Genomic DNA, 21,671 nt, shown 5'->3' with positions numbered 1-21,671 from the left:
TCTTGTGCAGAAATTTATATGGGCAAAGCTGACAACAAGGCAAAAAAAAAGTCGAGAAATAAAGGCAACATTATATAAACTCATATATTTGGAATAAATATCACAACATGTCATAGCCAGGTTCTAAAGGAAGCGTGAATGTCTCACATTATACAACAACATTTAACTTTTGAAACAATGTGCGAAATCCATGCTTTAACAATTTAGCAAGGCTTCCATTATTTTTTATTTTGTACATCAGGATTACAATCTAATCACAGCATACAACAAAGAGAAACAAACGTATTACCTAGTATAGGAGGGTCTCATCATACTAGTCCCCACATCCTCAGTGGCTCCTCCACTATAATTGTCTAACGGTAGGCAAATGTGGTTAAAATTTGTTATCCAGAATGCGTCACCACACAAACAATGAGACAAATATAGCCATTGAACCATGATAGACATAGGCACTGTACCTTCCTCAGTACTTGGCAAAGAGAGCTTAGGGACACTGATTTTTCAATTTGAAAACAAGATACATTCTTATGCAACCAATAATATTTTTGGTTTGTTCCAATACAAGACAAAATTTTAATATTTATGGTTCAATCCAAATAATAATAATTCCCATTCCCTCAACTCCTCCTCCTCCTTGAAACAAAACGAGATAAAGAGAGAGATATCAGAATCTAGACACAAATGTAATGCTCCTACTAGGTAAAATTATTGTTTTAAACAATACATTTTAACACCTAAATGTCATGCATGCAATGGCTGCTAAACCTACACGAATTAGCATTGAGAAACAAGAACAAATCACAATGTTGTAATTAAGACTCCAGTCAGTCTGCTTAAAAAAGCTGTATTCTAGTCACAATGGAGAATGAGCTGCACTAATTGCTGTCATGAGCATTTCATTTTGACCTAGAATTCATATACTAATGAGTAATTATGAGGTAAAATAAACTAACATAATTTTGATTTCAATGTTTTGAAAAACTTGTCCACACCGTATCTGAAAGGACCGCGTCAGGCATTTCTGGTACAGTACTTTGTTTGCAAGAAGTTTTTTGTACCATTATTATTCTAATGGTGTAAACACTAAATTTGCTTCCCCTAGTGAAACATTTGAGCATTCTGGTGGAAACTACTATGAGCAATAAATATTGTTCTCAGCATATAAATACTATAAAAATGCTTCAAGCTGTAGTTGGAAACAAGTTGTAGTACTCTCTATTTGACACTCACGTGAGGTGTCGGAGAGACTTCAAGTTCCCTCTGCAAGAGCAGCGGTGAGAACCAGACAACCGCGCCCCACTATCAGAGTGCGACTACGCTAGCAGTCTTAACAAATAGTTGGCGGCAAACTTGGGTGCGCACTAGTGACGGTCCTGGACGCAGGGCTGGCCCGCAAGACGCAAGACCTACTCGTCGCGCTTCCTCCGCAGTTTGCCTTCAGTCTGGATGGTCCTGGTCACCTGGTCTACGCACTCCTCGACCGCAGGGCTGCTCTGGTCCTCCGAGTAGTCCATGCCGGCCACCCTGGACAGGGTGAGGATGTAGGAGCAGGCGATGCGCAGCACGGACAGCTTGGACAGCTTCTGGCTGTGCGAGTAGGCGGGCACGGAGCGGCGCAGCGTGTCGAAGGCCGCGCTGATGGTGTGCACCCGGGTGCGCTCGCGGGCGTTCGCCTCGATGCGCCTCTCGCGCGTCATGTTCTTGTAGTTCCGCTGCTGGCTGTGCTGGCTGTGCTGGCCGGCCCCGCTCGGCCCGCTGGGGGCGCCAGAAAAGCCAGCAGCGGGCCGCGAGCTGCTGCCGCCCTCCGCGGGGTCTGGCGGCGGACACGGCGGACACGGCGGCCTGGGGGGCGCGGACGCGGACGCCGCCATCACGTCCCCGATGATGGACTCGACGCTGAACCGCGACGCCGAGGAGGTCGTTTTTGGCGGTCGCGGCCGCTGGCGCTGGCGGCGGCCTCCGCGCCGCGGCGTGCTCGCGCCGAGCGCCGCGCGGGCTGCGGGGCACGACCAGCACGGTGGGCGTGGCCGTGGACACCCTCGTCTTGACGAGCGCCAGGGGCTCCTCCTGCGGCGCGGCCGCGCTGGCCGCGTGCGTCGGCACCGGCGCGACGACGAAGGGGGCGAAGGGGGCGGGGGCGACGGCGGCGGGTGCCGGCGTCGAGGTGGGCACGCTCCACGGCCGGAACGGCGACAGCGGCGAGGAGGGCCGCCGGCAGGCACGCTTGGGCGACGGGCACGGCGACGGGCACGGCGACTGCGGGCCGCGCTTCTCGGCCTTCTCGGCGCCGCGGCCGTCCTGCGCCGGCTGCTTGCGCTTGGCCGCGGCCAGGGCCGCCTTGGCGGACGCCTTCGCGGCGGGGATCACGATCGGCTTGACGCGCACCTCCACCGAGTCCTCGCTCACGTCCGTCGGCGAGTGCAGGTCGTCGTGGTCCTCCACGTCCAGGGAGCCGCCGTCCTCCTCGGCCGAACACAGCGACATCTGCGACAGAAAGGGGCGAATAGTGAGTCACCGCATTGGAGCTACTTTCCGGTGGAGTCCTTGACGTGACTCTACTTTTAGGGTGGGTAGGGCGTCGGCATGTAGGCGGACTGGAGTCCTACAGTGGTCCAGCGCGGCGAGGCAACCGGCCAGCCGCCGCGGCATCAGGGTCTCTAGCGCGGTCTCGGCATCATGCATTGGATGCTTGCTGCACTCGTCACTCGCCTCGTCAGCCACGTCTGGAGTCCGGACCGCGTCTGGAGTCCCTGGCCGGCTGGCCCCTCTGGGACGTGCAAAGCGTCAAGAGACATGCTCGACTCGTCCTTGCAGTCCTTCGAGACGCTCTGCCAATGCTGCAGACTGATTCCGAGAGTCGTCTTCGTCAGTCTGTCTCTCTTGCACTCATGGGGCGTCCCGCATAGGTGCGAGAGAGACAGAGCGACGAAAACGACTGCCAATGCTGCCAACGGGGAACGGGGCGGGGAAGTCATAAATATCGGCAAACAAGCTCGAGGGACGCCAAGTGATTGTCCGAGAGCCCCGCGGTGCGGCCCAGGCCGCAAGGCGTCCGAAAGTGCGAGGGGGAAGGGGTAGGGGAGGGGGAGAGCCTTCGCCTGCTTGGCCGTCGCTCTCGCCGCCCAGGAGCCCAGGAGGAGCACGTCGCGAAGCCGAAACTGAAATCGAGAGCACGGACCTTGGAGTCACGGACCGAAAGCAACGACATCAATCCACTTATTGCCATCTTCTTCAGGCGGCACTGCAGCTTGACGCGGATTCGCTCTAAACGCACCGAAACGCACGCACACATGCGCGACATGCGTAAAACAAGCACACAGGGCTCGCGCGTGCAAATCCGGATTGTTTCATTGTGCGGCCGACTGACAACCGCGACGTCGTCGATGCGACAATCGAGTGCTCTGCACACTCATTCCGAGTGGTTTCCGTCGCTCTGTCTCTCTCTCACTCACGTGGCGTTCCGTATGGGTGCGATGGGTGCGAGAGAGACAGAGCGACGGACGGGAACCACTCTCGGAATCGGCCTGCTGCCCCGGAAGGTCGCGGAACCCGACCCGAAGCATTCGACTCGCCCGTGTCGTGCCGTGCGCCGTGCCGTGCCGTGCCGTGCCGTGCCGTGCCAGGCCGTCGTTCTGTCGCGATTATGTCGTCGCTTGACCGCTTGACCTCTTGGCCGGCAAACGAAGAGTGTCAATCAGACGAAGAGGGGCAGGTTGAGGAGCACGAGGAGGAGGAGGTTCACGAGGTCAGGCGCGGATCCAGAAACCGGGGGGAGGGGGGGGGGCAAAAGTTGCCTACCTACATGGGTAATGTGCGACTTTGTCTACCTTTCAGGGCCAGGGCCGGGTGGAGCCGTGAACGAGTGGAGCGGGGAAGAGGGGAGGAGGGAGGAGGAGCAGAGGGGAGCAGAGGGGAGCACGAGGGGCACGAGGTGGAGCACGAGGTGGAGCACGAGGTGGAGCACGAGGTGGAGCACGAGGAGGAGCACGAGGTGGAGCACGAGGAGGAGCACGAGGAGGAGCACGAGGTGGAGCACGAGGGGGGGGGGACGGACACGCAGATCTGCGACACCTCGCCAGCCGCCACGCGCGGTGCCCGGCGGTGCCGTAGCGCCCCGCGACGCGGACGACCGAGGGCACAACCGGCACAACCAGGACCCACCTGTTGCCTCGCGACTGGCCGCCTGGCGTGCGCAGGAATTTTAGAAGGGGCGGGGTCATGCTACACCTTTTGCCTGCCTCCAGGATGTATCACAATTTGGCCACCTTTTAGCCGGTCTAGAGGGGGAAGTCATGAGCCCCCTACCCCCCCCCCCTTTCCGATTTTTGTACGCGCCTGTGAGCGAATTCCGGTGCATACACTAGAAGGCGATGTCTCTGTGACGGCACGCTGCGCATCGCTTTGTAATGGCCATTCCACGGCTGCCGCTGCTGCTGCCGCACTGTCTTTCAGCGGAAGGCCTCAAAGGCGGGTGGCAGGGGCGGCACACACTGGCGGGGCAGGGGCGGCACTCCGTGCAACAACACAGGGCTCATTGCTCGCAGCTCATTTCCATTTCTGACGAGGAGGCACTTCGGGAAAGAATGGCCAGCACATGTGTTTGCGCCTGCACTGCCAAAACCGGGCCGGAAACGATCCGCCACGTTATTCGTCGAATCTGGTCAATGAGCACCTCGCAGCAGAGGAGGGAAGTCGATTCCCATGAACTATGAAGAAAACACAAATCGTTTCTAGGGAGTTTCGGGACGCGCCGGGCGAGCAGTGCTTTATACAAATCGGAAAAGATCTCCCGAATCTCCCTTATCACACCAGGAGTGGCCGAAGCGGCTGGCCGGCCTGGCCACTTGTCCCTCGGCCGGCCCGCCTCGACAGATGGCGCGCTGCTCGCGCTGCTCCCGGATGCCCATCGGCCAGGTCGCCGTCATGTCGCGTGGGGTCAGAGAGTCAGAGGTGGCGGAGGCCGCCGATGCTTCTTGTTTATTCCGGGACGCCGATAACACGCAGGCCGCCGGCAGGCCGCCGCGGTGCTATGTTTAGCCAAGGGTTATCATCTGCGAGCCGCAGCTGCACTCACTGACTACCCTCCGCCCCGCCCCGCCCCGCCCCGCCAGATGGCCAGATGGTGGGGCGGTCTCCTCAATGAAGAGCACAAAGTCGCTCTGCCCCGCCGCCCCGCCCTGGGTGCCGCGGTGCCGCCGGCGCGCCATTCATCGGACGTGCTATCACGTCTCTCGCACTCGGGGCGACGCATATGTCCCCCCGTAGGGGCGCGAGAGGGACAGGGCAACGGAATGGTGACGATTAGCGTAGTTCAGAATCAGCTTGCTGGCTCAAGGGGCCCGCGAGCCGCGTGCGCGGCCCCGCGAGGCGACCTGTTTCGCCGGCTCCATCATCTTCATCGGCAACATTGAACGACGCGCGGAGGGCGGTTGTTGCGCCGTCTCGACCGTCTCGACCGCCATCTTTTGTGCAAACTGAAGAGAGCACATGTCTGACAACATATGTTGTCTATGCTCTTATAAGACATGTAAGAGTCAACCGTGTACCGTCCGTATACACTCTTAGTTTACATATGCAGATGTCATTCATCGCACAGAGCCGCGTCGCCGCGTCGAATCCTCCGCATGTCATTTTCGGCAGCCTGAATGCCGGAACACAGGGCCGGAACGGACCGAAGGGACCCGAAGGTCGTTGGTACACGGTGCGCCGTGCCGCCGACATGGACCCGCTGCCCGCCGTGCCGCCGTGCCGCTGTGATCGTAATCGCGAGGGGAAGGGCTGTGGCACGCACTGCACTGCCCCGCCCAGGATTTGCCCAGCTAATTGGCATCAGCAAGCCCCCCCCCCCCAACCAAACCCCGATCCCTTTCCTTCAACTGGTCAGGTGGTGGCTCCTGACACGGAGCCCCCCGCCCCCTCCCCTGCCCGACGAGGCCCCGACGAGGCCTCGGTCCCCGGTGTGAGTGTTGATGTGTGTGCGTGTCCGTGTGCAGGTGTTGTACCTGCTCGCTACTTCATCCACTTCATCCTCCGTCCCCCCTCTCCCCTCCCCCACCTCTCCATCCTTGTTTTTATTTCACATTTCCCTCGAATTTTGAGCGGCCTGCCAGCGGCTTGGCTTGCCCGCGCCGATCGGAATAAATTAATCCGCCTCGAGTGCGAAAACGTTGGCCGGTGCGAGTCGGTGGACTTGCTGGCGGCAGACTGATTCCGAGAGTCGGTCGGTTTCCGTCCCTCTCGCACTCGGGGGGCGTCCTCCATTGGTGCGAGAGAGACGGAGCGACGAAAACGGCCGTCGGAATCAGTCTGCAGCAACGTGGGCCGTGCAGGGCCAGGAAGGGCTTCTGGAGGAGTTGCAGCAGAAACGCCGCGTCAGGTACAGCAAACGCGCGCACCTGTGCGTAAGTACTAATGTGAAGGCTTGTGTGTGTGTGATGTGTGTGTGTGTGTGTGTGAAAGTGTAAGAGCGTGAGTGTATGTGTATGCATGTGTGTGTGAGAGTGTGAGCATGTGTGAGTGAGTGTGTGTGAGTGTATGTCGTCAGACCCAAAACAAGAGGAGCTCCGCGCCAAGCAATTGAACTCTGCCACCTGGGCACCACATCACGGCGTCTCCCCCTCCCCCCCCCCCCGCCAAGGACGCCCCCTCTCCCTTCCCCTCCCCTCCCCCGCGCCACCAGAATCCGACCGCGACGGCGCGACCACCGTAAGTACTTGACTTTGCCGGGATCATGACAACCGCATTGGACGTTGTAATCCTGATAATTTTTTTCCCACAGTGCGGTACTTGGCCCACTACCTGTAGGTGTCCCCCGCACTTGCGCCCGCGACGCCGCGGCGAGGACGCCTGATCCCGAGGGGTCGTGTCTGGTCGCTCTGTCTCTCTCGCCCTCCCCCCGAGCGCCACGACTCTTCGGAATCGGGCGGCTGCTTCCCAGTGTCCCAGCCGCGACCAAGACGACGACGCCGTGGCGGCCGTGGCGACGCCGTCCCGGTGTTGGCAGCCACGGCGGCGTTCTGCCAGCCTTCAGCCAGGTGCTTCGGCCAGCGAGGGGCGGGGCGGGGCGGGGCGGGGCGGCTTGTTGAGGGCACACACCTGCTCGCACCTGCCCCAAAGCCCCGAGCACGGCGTGGCGTGGCGTGGCGCCGGGAGTGCTATCATACCGCAATGATGGGCCGGCCGGGCCACTCGACTGGGCTGCAGGGCATACGTGCCGTGGCACGTCGTGCCGTGCCGTGCCGTGCCGTGCCGCGCCGTGGCATGCCGTGCTTACGATTCCTCTCCCCGCCGCTGCGGCGGCCCTTGCCTGTGGCGCCCCCACACATTTTGGCAGTTACGTACCCTGTCCCTGTCGAGCGATCCGCCGCCCGGACTCGTCGCTCTGTCTCTCTCGCACCCCTGCGGCTCCAAAGGCACGCTCCGCGAGTGCGAGAGAGACAGAGCGAGGGGTGCGACTACCGGCCGGACCGCCTCGGTGCCTGGGGCCTGGGGCATGTCCCTGGGGCATGTCCCTGGGGCATGTCCCTGGGGCGGCCGTCCGCGGCGATGACACATCGTTAGGCCGTTGGGCAGAGGGTCGAAAATACGCCAAACATCGTTACGCCACGTAATTAATGATTCCTCGCCATTAGGAGGACTCGCGTTCCGCCCTTTTCCATTTTTCCTCTTCCTCCTACCTTTCCACTTCCGTCGGTTCACAAAACAGACAAGATTTTTCCACTCCTTCCGCAGTGTTTTGGCCAAACTGCAAAATTGCATGCATGCGGCGCAGAGCGGTATCTTCGGAAACGAAGTCACAGCTGATCTAGTTCCGAAAGCATGCGATAGATGCCCTCTCTCTCGCACCCTTACTGACGCCCCATCGGTGCGAGAGAGACAGAGCGACGGCGGGAGGCTCCGGGCGCCGCGGTCCGCTGGGACAAAAGTCTGCACTGGTAAAACTGGAGCGTAGTTATATGCTTCATTCAAGCATACAACTACGCTTGAAGACTTTACACTTGACGTCAAGCGTAGAGAAGAAATCCTCCCATGCATTTAGATGGGCGGGAGAGGGGCGAAATGGAGAACGACGCTTGAAGCCTAGAGTAGTTCTACTACGCTTGAAGAAAGGCGTAGAAGTACGCTCGAGTTCTACTAGTGTGCACTCCGCGGCAGCTCCATGCTCCAACGAGGCTGTCAGCGACTGATTCCAAGAGTCATTTTCGTCTTTTCGTCGCTCGTTCTTTCTCGCACCTCAACGGGATGCCCTATGAGAGCGAGAGAGACAGAACGACCCTCAGTCGTCTGATTCCGAACACTGCTTCGTCGCTCTGTCTCTCTCGCACCCCTACGGACCGCCCCATGAGTGCGAGAGAGACAGAGCGATGAAAGCACTGCTCGGAATCAGTCTGCAGTCTGCAGGCTCCGCGACGCGGCGACGCGCCCAACAAGGCGTGCCCGGCCCGCCTCACGTCCACTTGCGTCCACTCGCCGGTGCCGCTTGCCCGCTTGCTCCGCTTGCCGGTGCAGAGTGATGCCGAACTCTGCGGCGTCGCTCTGTCTCTCTCGCACCCGCGGGGCCTGCCGCAGGGGTGCGAGAGATACAGAGCGACGCCGCGAAACAGTGTGCGGAATCGGTCCGCTGGACGCGCCACGCTGCGCTACGCTGCGCCGCGCTGCGCCGCGCAAACCGGTTGGCGGTGTGCCTCGCTCGTCTGGCCGCGTCGCCCCGGCCCTCACCGCCCTCGTCCTTCGTCCTTCGTGCAAGTGCCACGCCACTTGTCAAGGACGGATCCAGAGACGGGCTCAGGGGGATGTCGCAAAAGTATTGCCTACCCACAGGAACAGAGTGTGAACTTTTGCCTATCTTTCAGGTGTGCAAAAGTGGCCTACCTACAGGGACAGAAAGCGAAATGTTGCCTACCTTTCCGACGCGTATAAGTTGCCCACCTAGAGGGACAAAGCTCAACCTTTTGCCCACCTTTCAGGCGGCTTCGTCGCGCCTTCAGGGAGGAGACACCCCTTCACCCCTTCCCCCCGTTGATCCACGCCTGCACTTGTTGCTCTAGCCAGCCCGGTCGCGGACAGGGGTTGCTCGGTGTCCCCCGGGAATCGGATCCGACGCAAAGGGTGGGTCCGGGGCGCGGGGGCCGCTGTGCCCTGGCTGGGGCGCTCGCCGACTGTAGGGCTCTACGCCACGTGTGCCGACTACCGAGCGATTCGGAGGAGCGGTTTGTACCTCCGTCTCCCTCGCACCCTCGGAGAGCTCCATGAGTGCGACAGAGACAGAGCGACCCGGCACGACTGCCGGGTGGCGGACGCGCAGCCCAAACACCCAGAACAACCCGCACTGCGTGCACGGCAGGCCGATTCCGAACAGGGCTCTGTCTCTCTCGCGCCCTGACGCGGCGCCCCCTGAGTGCGACAGAGACAGAGCGACGCAGCCCGCTGCACCGCGTGGAATGAATGCGACTGCACCTGCTGCAGCGGCGAAGCGGGGAGCAGCCGGCCGCACCGGCCTAGACGCTGATTCCGAGCGGCGTCTCGTCGCCCCGTCTCCCTCGCACCCTTTCGGCCCCCGGCACGCACAGTGGGCCAGACGACCGGTGGAGGCGGCCTGGACGCGTTTTGAGCTCCAGAGTCGCTAAGCAGGACTCGAACCGAACGTGTGACCCCACCAATGGATTCCTCGTTCGGAGAGCAATCCATTGGTGGCGTCACGTTGGTTCGCGACCCAATTATAGCGACTCTGGACCTCAAAACGCGTCTAGAGTTTTGGCCGCCTCCACCGGTCGTCTGGCCCACTGTGGGACGCACGAGCGCGAGAGAGACGGCACGACGAAAGCACTGCTCAGCCGGCTGCCCGCTCGCCCTCACGAATCCACCAACGGCGAGTGATGGCACTCGTTTTTAATTAATCGGAGAATGATGGCCATGAGATCGGGGGGTCGTTAGAAAGATGCGGCGTCACTCACTCACTGCAGGCTCATTCCAAACCGTCCTTTCGTCGCTCTGTCTCTCTCGCACTCGTGGGGCGTGCCGTGTGTGCGAGAGAGACAAAACGCTGTCCGTAATCGCTCCCCATCCGGCGCGCCGCCGCCGGCTCCCGATTCGTCACGGGCCTGCACTGTTATGGGGTTCAATCAAAGCGCAAAATTTCCCGACGCGAAATAAGGACTTTGGCAGGGAGCGTTTCGGCCGCGGGCGGACCTAAATATAGCCACCTGTTTTCCCGCGTGTTCTCGGACGTCCGAACATGACAAACATGACAAGCCGAGCCCGGCCCGGCGGCACGGCACGGCGGCACGGCCCCACCAAGGAGTCGTTCTCCTTGGCGATGGGAGTCGCTGAGTCGCGCAGCAGCGCGGCCTCGCCGGCGACTGTACACTGTCCACGCCGAGGCCTCCACCCTGCCTGCACAGTGTGCCTGCACCGGCCGCCCGCGCTGATTCGACCTCCGCTGTCGCCTCGCCGGCCTGGACGTCTGGCCTGGACGTCTGGCCTGGACGTCTGGCCTGGACGTCTGGCCTGGACGTCTGGCCTGGACGTCTGGCCTGGACGTCTGGCCTGGACGTCTGGCCTGGACGTCTGGCCTGGACGTCTGGCCTGGACGTCTGGCCTGGACGTCTGGCCTGGACGTCTGGCCTGGACGTCTGGCCTGGACGTCTGGCCTGGACGTCTGGCCTGGACGTCTGGCCTGGACGTCTGGCCTGGACGTCTGGCCTGGACGTCTGGCCCGAGGGGGCCACCACCCCCGTAATCCTGTGTACAAGTTTGCTGGTAATCTCTGGTAATCCATGGCGTAACACGTATCCTTGACAATCTGCATTTTTCAACGTTTTTGAGTCTTTTCCTCGTTTTCGAGCTTTTCAACGTTTTCGAACCAATTTTCGAAAATTTCACGCGTATCCGTGGTAAATCCCGACCCGACTTGTGTCGCCTGATGAGGTGGTGGCCCCTCGGTCTGGCCTGGACGTCTGGCCTGGACGTCTGGCCTGGACGTCTGGCCTGGACGTCTGGCCTGGACGTCTGGCCTGGACGTCTGGCCTGGACGTCTGGCCTGGACGTCTGGCCTGGACGTCTGGCCTGGACGTCTGGCCTGGACGTCTGGCCTGGACGTCTGGCCTGGACGTCTGGCCTGGACGTCTGGCCTGGACGTCTGGCCTGGACGTCTGGCCTGGACGTCTGGCCTGGACGTCTGGCCTGGACGTCTGGCCTGGACGTCTGGCCTGGACGTCTGGCCTGGACGTCTGGCCTGGACGTCTGGCCTGGACGTCTGGCCTGGACGTCTGGCCTGGACGTCTGGCCTGGACGTCTGGCCTGGACGTCTGGCCTGGACGTCTGGCCTGGACGTCTGGCCTGGACGTCTGGCCTGGACGTCTGGCCTGGACGTCTGGCCTGGACGTCTGGCCTGGACGTCTGGCCTGGACGTCTGGCCTGGACGTCTGGCCTGGACGTCTGGCCTGGACGTCTGGCCTGGACGTCTGGCCTGGACGTCTGGCCTGGACGTCTGGCCTGGACGTCTGGCCTGGACGTCTGGCCTGGACGTCTGGCCTGGACGTCTGGCCTGGACGTCTGGCCTGGACGTCTGGCCTGGACGTCTGGCCTGGACGTCTGGCCTGGACGTCTGGCCTGGACGTCTGGCCTGGACGTCTGGCCTGGACGTCTGGCCTGGTCTGGTCCCACATCTGTGCGCACAGTGGGCCAGAGAACCGGAGGAGGCGGTCAAAATCCCGGATGGGTTTTGAGCTCCTGCGACTCAAACCGAGCTCAAAACGCGTCTGGAGTTTTGGCCGCCTGCGCCGGTCTTCTGGCAAATCCACTGAGCGGCGCGAACACTAGAGGGAAAGGGCAGTGACACGGGGGGGGGGGGGGGGGAGGTAGGCAAATTGCGCCACTTTCCCCTTGTAGGTAGGCAAAAAGCATGGCCTGACCCCGCCCGCCCCCCTTTTTCAAAATTTCTGCGCACGCCACTGGGAAAGGGGCTCCGACCGCAAAGGGGTTTTTACACCAAGACAAGCGCCTGCAAGGTAGGCGAAAAGCCACACTTGCCGCTGGAGAAAATGGTTACTCCGCCCCTGCGCCGTGTCTGTCCCTCCTCCTCCAAGTACCAGCTGGGCCACCAGCACACTGATTCCGACCGAAGAGTCAGTCATTCGCCCCATGGCGCTGGCTCCTCGCTCACGGGGCGTCCTGCAAGTCCTGCACGGGTGCGAGGGAGACAGAGCGACGCCGGAAGCGAGCAGCACATGCCCCTACGCAATCCCGGCGGCATCGGCTGCCTTCCCTTCCCTTCTCCGCGGCTGCCCTGCCCGGCTCCCCAACGTCAGACTCCAGTAAACACCCCGGCCAGCTTGCTGCGCACAGTGCAGCGCCGGGTGGTGCGGCGAGTGGCCAGAGTGAGTGGTGTCTCTCTCGCACTCACGGGGGGTCCCGTACCCGTGTGGGTGCAGGAGAGGCAGGGCAGACCGACGGGACCTCCAAAATCAGCCTGCAGCCGACTGATTCCGAGAGTCGTGTTCGTCTCTCTGTCTCTCTTGCACCCTTACCGGACGCTCCATGAGCGCGAGAGAGACAGGGCGACGAAAACGACTCTCGGAATCAGTCCACAGAGAAGCTCCAGAAGCGTCTTTGTAAATGAATGGCGGTGGCGGCGCGCGGCGCGTTTGCTCCCCGAGGCGGCACGGCCAGGCGGCACGGCCAGGCGGCCAGCAGGCTGATTCCGAGAGTCGTCCTCATCGCTCCGTCTCTCTGGAGCGTCCCATAAGTGCGCGAGAGAGACAGAGCGACCGAGGGGCAAGGCGGAGAAGCAACAACAGACAGCACTCGACTTCCGGCGGAAGTGCAGGCCGGCCGGCGGGCCAGCGGCGGGGTTCGTACGCGTGGCGCGGCCGGCCAGGCGGTGCACGGCGATGCGAGAAGACGACGCGCTCGAGGGGCGGGCCGGGGCTTGGCCGGGCGGACGGGACTCGTGCGGGACACGCGGCCAACAGTCCGGCACGCGGCGACGCGCAGCCTGGCGTGGCCTGGGCCGTGATTCACGGTCACGCTCGAGAAGGCCCTCATTCCCCCTCACAAGGAGCAGCGAGTAGACAAGCAGCAGCAGCGGCGGTGGCCTCTCACTGGCTAACCACAGGTACTACAGCAGACTGCTTCCGAGAGTGTCGCCCTCGCTCTTATGGGGGGTTGGGGGTTCCGCACAGGTGAGGGAGGGACAGAAACGAAAATGACTCTCGGAATCAATCCCCGGCCGCGGCGTCCCCCTCGCGTGGCCTTTGTAAAGTTGACCGTTCAATCCGGTTCAATCCTCACCGCCTTCTATCCTGCTCTGATCGGGGCTCATCTTCGCTTGGCGGCGAGACAGAGCCGCGGACCGTTCCGAATGGGTGCGAGAGAGACAGACCGACGAGACACTGTTCAGCTTGACGCTGCCGTGTCCGGGACTCAACGCCGCCCGCCGCGCCCTCCGAAGCCTGTTCCTATTCCTAGAGTGCACGGCCCTTCTAGACGGAGAGGGGCGACCCAGCAGGCGCGGATCAAGGGGAATCGAAGCCCCCCACCCCCACCTACCCTCGTCATAGCACCTAGATCGCCGCCTGAAAGGTAGGCAAAACGCCTTACTTTCCTCCATAAAGAGCTATTGCCTGCCCCAATAAGGCCGCCTTTGAGTCCGCCACCGTGGCCCAGCAGCCTGATTCCGTGAGTCGTCTTCATCGCTCTCTCTCACACACTCACAGGGCGTTGCGTATAGGTGCGAGAGAGACAGAGCGATACGAAAACGAGTCTCCTCGGAATCAGTCTGCCAGCCCTATTGAGATGTGAGGGCCGAGGGCTGGGCGAGGCAAAGGCAGAGGCAAAGGGCCCGGCGGCGAGCTTCCTTCCTTCCGTCGCGTTCCGCGCCGCTGGCCACCGCCACGCGCCGAGCCACGCGCCGCCACGCCGTGCCGTGCCGCCACGCGCCACGCGCCACCGCTGCACTCTCGGCCGGCCTTATGAATGGGAGCCGGCCCACCCCGTCCACCCACGCGACGCCGAGACTCTACGCCAAGCCACGCGTGACGTGACGCGACGTGGACAGTGCACAAGACAGTGCAGCACGCGTCCAGTGCCTCCTGCAGGCCTTCGCGCGCATTCGAGGGGGAAGGTTAAGTTAGGCTTGGTCGGAAGGTCTGTGGACGTCTGCTCGAAACGCCACCGCGACCGACCAGTCACAACAGATTCTTATAATGTCTGATTCTCGCCAAAGAGGTTTAAAATACATAATATAACAAACTTGTTTTACAAATAAGACAATCATCTTGCATCGTATGATTTGGATGTTTCAAAGAAAATTATCTTCTTCGAAAACAATTCTCTTTAGTCAGAAAATCGTGAATCGATTCACGGGTTGGTTCCAGCAGCATAAGCCAAGAGTCCCGCGTTTCATCGCTAATTTTGTCAAGTTCTGGAAAATACAGTACTCTACAGCACAATTGCTTTCTGTATAGCGAGCAGCGAAGTGTACCGGTACAGAGTGCAGTGTGAAAAAGTGCCGCGTTGCACGAGGGGGAAATCACTCTTAAAAACTGTGACCCGACTACTCCCTATTACGTTCTATTACGCTATTACAGAAGGCTTATTACGCTCAAAAATATCCAGATTTAGGCTAAAATCGGACCCTAAATAGGGGAAATTACGCTATTACTATTACGCGTAATACTAGGAATCGGTGACCCGACTATTACGCAAGTGATTTCCCCCGCGGCGTTGCATAACGCGAATTGCCTCGCGCTGCCGCGGAAGGGCCGTATCCTTTATCGGAAGCTTCGCCGAAACGCACAAAAGTAGCCGAGTCACTGTCGCACCTGCCTTGCCTGCCTTGCCGGTGTTATTGACACCCCGGTCTCGGCGGGGCTTTGACTGCGCGCGGACAGACCGACCGTTCAGTGTGCCTGGCCCGGCCCGGCCCGGCCCCGCCCCGCGGCCGGCAGCGTCGCGACGCCCAGAGGGGCGTAAATAAAGCGACGCTGCAAGTCGCGGGGGAGGGGAGGAGAAATGGGAAGGGGCACCCCGGCACGCCACGCGCCTGCAACCGTTTTAGACGCCCCAGCAGCGCGTCGCCGTGCACCGCGCGCACAGACGCAGACACACATAGACACATGGACACACACACACACACACACACACACACACACACACACACACACACACCTTCCTCCTGGCGCCCGGGTAGACACACAGGGAAGAGGTGGTGAGAGGCCGGCTCTACGGGGGGACAGGGGAGGGGAAGGGGAAGGGGGAGGGGGAGGGGAAGGGGGAAGGGGGAAGGGGGGAGGGGGGAAAGGGGGGGGGGGGAAGGGGGGAGGGGGAAGGGGGGAGGGGGAAGGGGGAAGGGGGAGGGGGCGGCCCGACGCACGCCTCTCATCAAATGTTGTCCTATCCAATATTAGCTATGCGGGCCCAAACCCGACCCCGGGGCGGCCCAGGCCGAGTAGAGGCCCAGGCCCGCGCCGACTAGACGCGACGTCGCGCCGCGGCGACGGAAAGCGCTGAAAGGCTGCAAGATGTCCGGCCGCGCTAGCCCCGCTCGCCGCGCCCATTGAGCCCCACAGTGTGCTCTGCGGACACAAGCAGACTGATTCTCCGGACGCGTCCCGCTCAGGAGCAAGAGTGAGCGGGAGAGACGGCAAAGAAAACGCTGTAGTAGAGCAATCAGTCTGCTGGCCGGGTCAACCACGACAGAAAAAAAAACATCTAGCTATCCAAGCCGTGAACGATCCGTCATGCAAATTGTTTGCAGGCGCGCCGGAGGTGACGGAAGGCAGTTGATGCGTTGCATTCAGTCAGAGGCTGTGCTTTTACCTAGAGTCCTAGACCCCACTTTTACCGTCCAGCGCCGTTCCGTCGCCGCCGCAGCGAACGCAACCATTTTCCGAGGCCGATCACCTCCGAGCCGAGCGCGCCGCGGCGACGACGAGCCTGCTGGTCTAGATCGCGACGGCATTGCGAAAGGAGCACTTGCTCGCCGTCTCCGCTACTTTCCTGCTTCCTGCTCTGCATGCCGCCCCCGCTCGGCCCCCGCGGCCCCGCCCCGCCCCGTCCCGCCCCAGCCGGCGGCGCCACGCCTGAGCCACAAACACGTGCAGAAGTGTACAGGTGTGTTGGCCGGGACTGCCGTCGGGATGCTGCGGACCTCGCCGTCGAGGCGAGAGACAGGCGCGGGGCGGGGCGGGGCGGGGCGGGGCGGGGAGGTGTCTGAGGACGTCGGCGAGGTGTCCGGATGGGCGCAGACGGGCGATGCAGAGCGAGCGCGGCGCCGCGACGCCGCTGTCTGGCGTCGTGCCACGGCCTGAGCCGCCACGGCACGGCACGGAACGGCACGCCACGCACTCAACGACCGTTTAACCTCTCATAAGCGGCATCGCCGCAGAGCCCCTGTGCACCAACAGATGGCACAGTGTCCGACGAGTACTGCATGTTTTACCGTCCCGATGGGCTGGGTGAAAGTCATGGAGGTGTGTTAGTATTCCAACAGCAGCGCAAGAAGGGCAATAGACACAAGGAGGGCAGGGACCGAGCGAGCGCAAAGGGCGCGAAGGGTGATGGATGGAAGCCTTGGCGGCCAGTGGCGCCACTGGAGCAGCGGCCTCGGGTACCGGATTACTATCCCCGCGGGTGCAAGGCACTGCAGGGAGTGGCCGAGGGTGCTGTCAAAAAGGACGGTTTGATGGCTCTTTTGACTGCGCCCAGAGACGGTGCCGGTGCCGCTCCACCCGGTGCTCTACCCCGTCTTGTCTGGCCGGCCAGGCCGTGTGGCCAGGCCGATCCCAGAATGTCAAAGGCGAGAGTGGCGAGGCGTGGCGCCCGGTCCCGGCACGGTCCCGGTGGGGTGGCGCCAGGCGCCAACGGGGACGATTCGCCTTGCCGCGCCACTGTGCAGCGTCTCTAGCGTGCAGCGCCGGCTGCGTGGCCCCCGGTGGCGAGGAGCCGAGGCCCCCCACTGCACACTGATTCATTCGCTCTGTCTCTCTCGCACCTGTGACGGACGCCCCGTGAGCACGAGAGAGACAGAGTGACGAAAAGGACTCCCGGAATCAGTGTGCCGGCCGCTGTCCTCGAGGTGCCTTCGAGGTGTCCTGCGGGCCGGCATGGCCGCACCCTGGACCGGGGACAGGACGGCGGCAGGCAGGACGGCACCTCGGCGGGGCCTGGGACGCCACCGCCGCGCCGCGCCACGCCGGCCGGCGTTTGTTTATACTGTACCTCCCGGCAGACACCTTGGTATGCGACAGCCCGGCCCGACAGGCCGTGCGCCATGCGCCACTAACTGAGGCATGCACCTTGTTGGCGCCTCGCGCCTCGGCCAAAGCGCACAAAGCGGCAAACGGCGCGATGCACAGCAGCACAGCCTCGCCGGCCCGCCAGCAGACTGATGCCGAGAGTCGCTTTCGCCGCTCTGTCTCTCTCGCACTCAAGGAGCGTGCCGTATAGGTGCGATAGAGACAGAACTACCAAAACGACTCTCGGAATCCGTCTGCAGCACTGCGTCGCACTGGTTCGCACCCAGCTGTGTCAACCTGCTCGTCTTTTCTCTCTCCCTCAGCGTTCAACCGCCCTGTCGCCCTGTCCCGGTGCAATGCGCGGTGGGTATGGGTGCGAGAGAGACAGCCCGACGGGCCGCTTCGCTCGGAATAAGTCTGGTGGTGCCGGGGGAAAGTGCCCCGCCGCGCTGCGTTCGAGAGTTGGAGATTCGAGATCGAGAGCCCCTTCGCCTTCACGCCCTTTACCTCACACTTGCCGGGGGCCGGCGGCAGTACCAGTGCAGTGACGGGGACGGCAGACTGATTCCGAGTCTCGTTTTCGACGCTGTCTCTCTCGCACCCATGGGGCGTCGCGTGTGGGGCGACAGAAGGGCGTGGCTGGGTGACGCCCTCGGACGACGCGGCGACGCGGCGACGCGGACGCAGCCCGGGGATTAGCTCGTCTGCGAGTCGGGCAGCAACACCTGGGCCGCGACGCCGGCGCCACGCCTCCGCCACCCCTGCCGTGTCGGCCGCGTCCCCGCCAGGGCCGCGGTCCTATTTTGGGGATTACGATATCACGTTCGCCTTGCCACGCCACTGGCGGGGAAGTGATTTCGATTTCATTTTGTGGACAGGAGACTGATTCCGAGGGTCGTTTTCGTCGCTCTGCCTCTTTTCTCCCTCATGAGGCGTCCCGTATAGGTGCGAGAGAGACAGAGCGACGAAAACGACCCTCGGAATCAGTCTGCATGGGCACAGTGTAAGGCCACGGTCAGAGGCCCCCTCGTCGTCTCGCAAATGCGAGCAAACTTCAAACGCCTTGGCCAACGTGTGAGAGAATGGCAGCCGACCGCCGCGCGTGCGTTTTGGCGTTTTGGTTTTACGCGCGCTGCGCCGCGCTGCGCCGCGCTCGGTGTTGGAATTCGCGTGAAATGGGAGGCCAGCCGTTTACTACTGGCCACTGATCACTGTGGTCGTGCCTCACCTCAAGGCGAGTGCGGCGGCAGTGCGGCGGGACCTAAACGCACTGAGAGGTGGAGGTGTGTTCGGGCGGGGCGAGCAGACGCGTACCCGGGATTCGCCTTCATCGAGAGGGCAGGAGGGGTCTGCCGCACTTTTTGACTTTTTGCAAACACGCGGAGTGTACTGCGGGCTGCCTACATCTTGAGGACAATCGCCCCCATGCTCTTCGACGTCGCCCTTCAGGGGGCCGCGGGCACCTTGCACGAACTACAAGAACGCCCTGAACTCCTAGAACCGCCCGTCCTATGCTAGATCTGCGTGACAACACCCCCTGCAGTACGTATACTGATTCCGAGAGTCGTTTTCGTCGTCGCCCGCTGCCTCTCTCGCACCGTGGAACGCCCCACGAGAGCGAGAGAGGCAGGGCGACGAAATCGACTCTCGGAATCAGTCTGCAGGTACGCGCTACGCGGCGTCCGTGTCAGTTGGGTTGCCTACCCTGCGCCTGCCGTGCTCGAACTTGAATAACGTGACAGGCTCCACCACAGTTCATCGAGTGCCATTTCGGGGCCGGCGTGCAAGGGGGTTGCACTGTGGAGGAGGCATACCACGTGGTAGGGCTCTTTCTCGTTCAAAGAGTCGGCGCAGCCTTCGCCGCTCTGTCTCTCTCGCACTCATCGGTGCGTGCCGCGCGTGCCGCGTGGGTGCGACTGAGACAGAGCGCCACCAGCGCCACTGTTCGCTGCTCGCGCTCGACGAGACGGTGAGCGCCAACCGCGGCAAAAAGCGCGGCGCTGGCGGCGGCTATGCCTGCCTGGCTGCCTCGCACTGCCTCGGCGCGTTGCGTCGTCGTGGCTCGGCGGCGGCGGTGTCGCGGCGTCGCGGCGCGGGGCGGAGGAGTGACGGCGAGGGGGAGGGGGGCGTTCGGAGCGGCGGCAGCATCAAGTGTACGCAGGTAGCTTCTCGGTACACAGACGGCGACATACCATTCAACGAGGCGTGGCCGGCAGAGATCCGTGCACCTGTCCGCGCGCTGTCACACGGCCCGTGGCGGGGCGGGGCGGGGCGGGGCGGGGCGGGCGGACAGGTTCCCGGCGGTGTGTTGACGTGAGGCGCACCCGTCCGCGTCGCGAACCTCTGCGGCGGACACACTCGCGGAGACAGACCGGCCACTCTTACTGCATTTAGCAGCGCGCCCGCACTACAGTGTGCACCCCGACGCACTCGAGCGCATTCGGGGCCAAGTCTCTCCTCCGCAAAGTGGCGCCAGGTTACGTCGGGCACGCTCTCTGCACGCAGCGCGGCAGCGCGGTCCCGACAGTGTGTCACACAAATCCCACGCAACGTGAAAATATCTGCATCGGCCGAGTCCATCACCCCGACGCAACGACGGGAAGCGGGGGAAAACGCGACGACGGGTTCCCTGAGTTCAGGTGGTTCAGTTCAGTTTGGTTCACTTGCGTGGCTGGACGGGTGGACGGGCGAACACGGTCGGTCGCGAGGGGTCTACCACTTCTTGCACTCATTGTATACGCGCAGCCAGCCGCATTCTGCGGACTAAGGGCCCCCTGTGTTACCCATCAACCTCACTAAGTAAAAGTGAGAGGCTCATGCTTGACGGAGCCGTTGTTGAACGTCCATCCTTAAACCTAAACCAGCTTGCACTCTCTCCCACTCACTTCGATTTGGGCTGAAAAAACGCCTGTACGTAGGCAAATTGTGAGACAAACGCCTGCAAGTAGGCAAAAAGCACGGCTGAATTGAATGAAAACTCACTTCACTCACACTCAATTGCACATAATTTTAGTGAGTGGCATCGCAGACACGTCTGTCTGTCGCCGAGCTATCTGTTCAGTGGTGTTTTGTCAACCTAACAATGACTACCCACCCTTCAATTCAAACATCTAGGTTTGTCTATCGGCTGGGCTAGGGCTCCGACGGGCCTCGGCAACGAAAACAGGAAAAATGTCCACCAAAACATATAGTTTACCTTTGCCAGCATGAGCGTTGAAAGCCGGGGCAGATTATCTCATACTGCAGCAGGTGATTCGGCTTCGGCGGTGTTATCCAAAACGGGCACACACACTGTTGCACAGCGCTTCAAGGCTGTTGGTCGCGTCACTGCGTGCACACACACATACACACACACACACGTGCTGTCCGCGGGGGTGCCGACGCGAAGCTCGTCTCGCGGACGGACAGTGCAACGCGACGACGCGACGGAGCGTCCTTCCGCGCGGCAGGACCAGCGGCGAGTGAAGTGGCGAGAGGCGCGGTAGTGCGGTGGCGGCGGAGAGTGGAGTGTGAAGACAAGTCCAAGACGAGGAGGCAGTCGGGGCGGAGGAGGAGGAGGGAGAGGCCGGCGGCGCGGCGCACGGCGGCGCGGGGAAGGCAGCGAAGCACCGAAGGCACGAGGCTTCTGCTTCTGCCGCCAGTGCCCCCACCAGCGGGCCGGCGGCGTGGCGGCGCAGCGGCGGCCCCTTCCCTTCCCTTCCCCCCCGCCCCCCGCTCTCGGAAGGGGTGCGTCTCTGTGCCCCGCGGAGGGCAGCCAGGGCCCCCGCGCCGCGCTGCCGCACTCCGGACCGGGGGCCTCGGGCCCCGGGCCTCCGGGCCTCCAGGATGGTGCACGGGGCTGCCTGGCCTCGCCGCGGCCCGGCGCCGGAGTCGCTGCCCACGCCGGAGCCACTGCCCCGCCCCGCCTTGCCGCCCACAGCTGCTGGCGCCGGCCACCCCCCCGCCCCGCCCCCCCGCCCCGCCCCAGCCCCCCCTCGCCGCGGAGGCGCCACGGCGCCACCCCGCGCCAGCGCTAGCCACCCTAGCCAGCGCCCCCGGGGACCGGGGCGGGGGGGCGACACCAGGAGGCACAAGGCGCAGCCAGTCCTGGGCCCCGTCCGCCCTCGGCCGTATGACTTCGTAAAAATTTTGTGGCCCTCGGTATGGCAATACACGAAATGAAATGAGTGGTCATCGGACAGAACAACCTAATTTTCAATGGGTTTCCCATGTGACTTACGTCCTTATGCCCAACGGCCGCTGAAATACTTGAGTGTGCTGATCAACTTTGTTCGATAAGCTGAATTCGATGCAATTGAAAAGTCGATTCCCAACACGTACGGTGTGTGCAACCGGGCTTTTGAACAGGACGACTCTGGCGTTAAGATTTTTGACTTGCCACGATTGCGTTGCCATTGTTTGCAGTGTGTTGAATCAATCGCCAGCTGATCTCCA

General features: G+C 62.1%; 1 protein-coding gene across 1 annotated transcript; it reads right to left on the bottom strand.

The window, feature by feature from the left end:
• Window positions 1-75: 75 nt before the first annotated feature.
• Window positions 76-20,768, bottom strand: LOC117654384 (protein atonal homolog 8-like). Its single transcript, XM_034400985.1, has 3 exons — window positions 20,434-20,768; window positions 2,278-2,484; window positions 76-1,775 (listed from the first exon to the last, which is right to left on the bottom strand). The coding sequence occupies exons 1-3, from the start codon at window positions 20,443-20,445 to the stop codon at window positions 1,407-1,409; spliced, it is 588 nt and encodes a 195-aa protein (XP_034256876.1). The 5' UTR covers window positions 20,446-20,768; the 3' UTR covers window positions 76-1,406.
• Between the last annotated feature and the right edge of the window lie 903 nt (window positions 20,769-21,671).

Source organism: Thrips palmi, unplaced genomic scaffold (genome assembly GCF_012932325.1).
Source record: "Thrips palmi isolate BJ-2018 unplaced genomic scaffold, TpBJ-2018v1 HiC_scaffold_10, whole genome shotgun sequence".
Lineage (NCBI taxonomy): Eukaryota > Metazoa > Arthropoda > Insecta > Thysanoptera > Thripidae > Thrips > Thrips palmi.
The sequence above is the reverse complement of the archived record's forward strand: the minus strand, read 5'-3'. Positions and strand labels throughout refer to the sequence as shown.

Bases quoted from the DNA above. Each gene is read 5' to 3' on its own strand.
- LOC117654384 (XM_034400985.1), bottom strand. The intron at 1,776-2,277 runs GCCGAGAAGCGC...CGGCCCGCTGCT, and splicing joins ACGGCCGCGGCGCCGAGAAG to GGCTTTTCTGGCGCCCCCAG.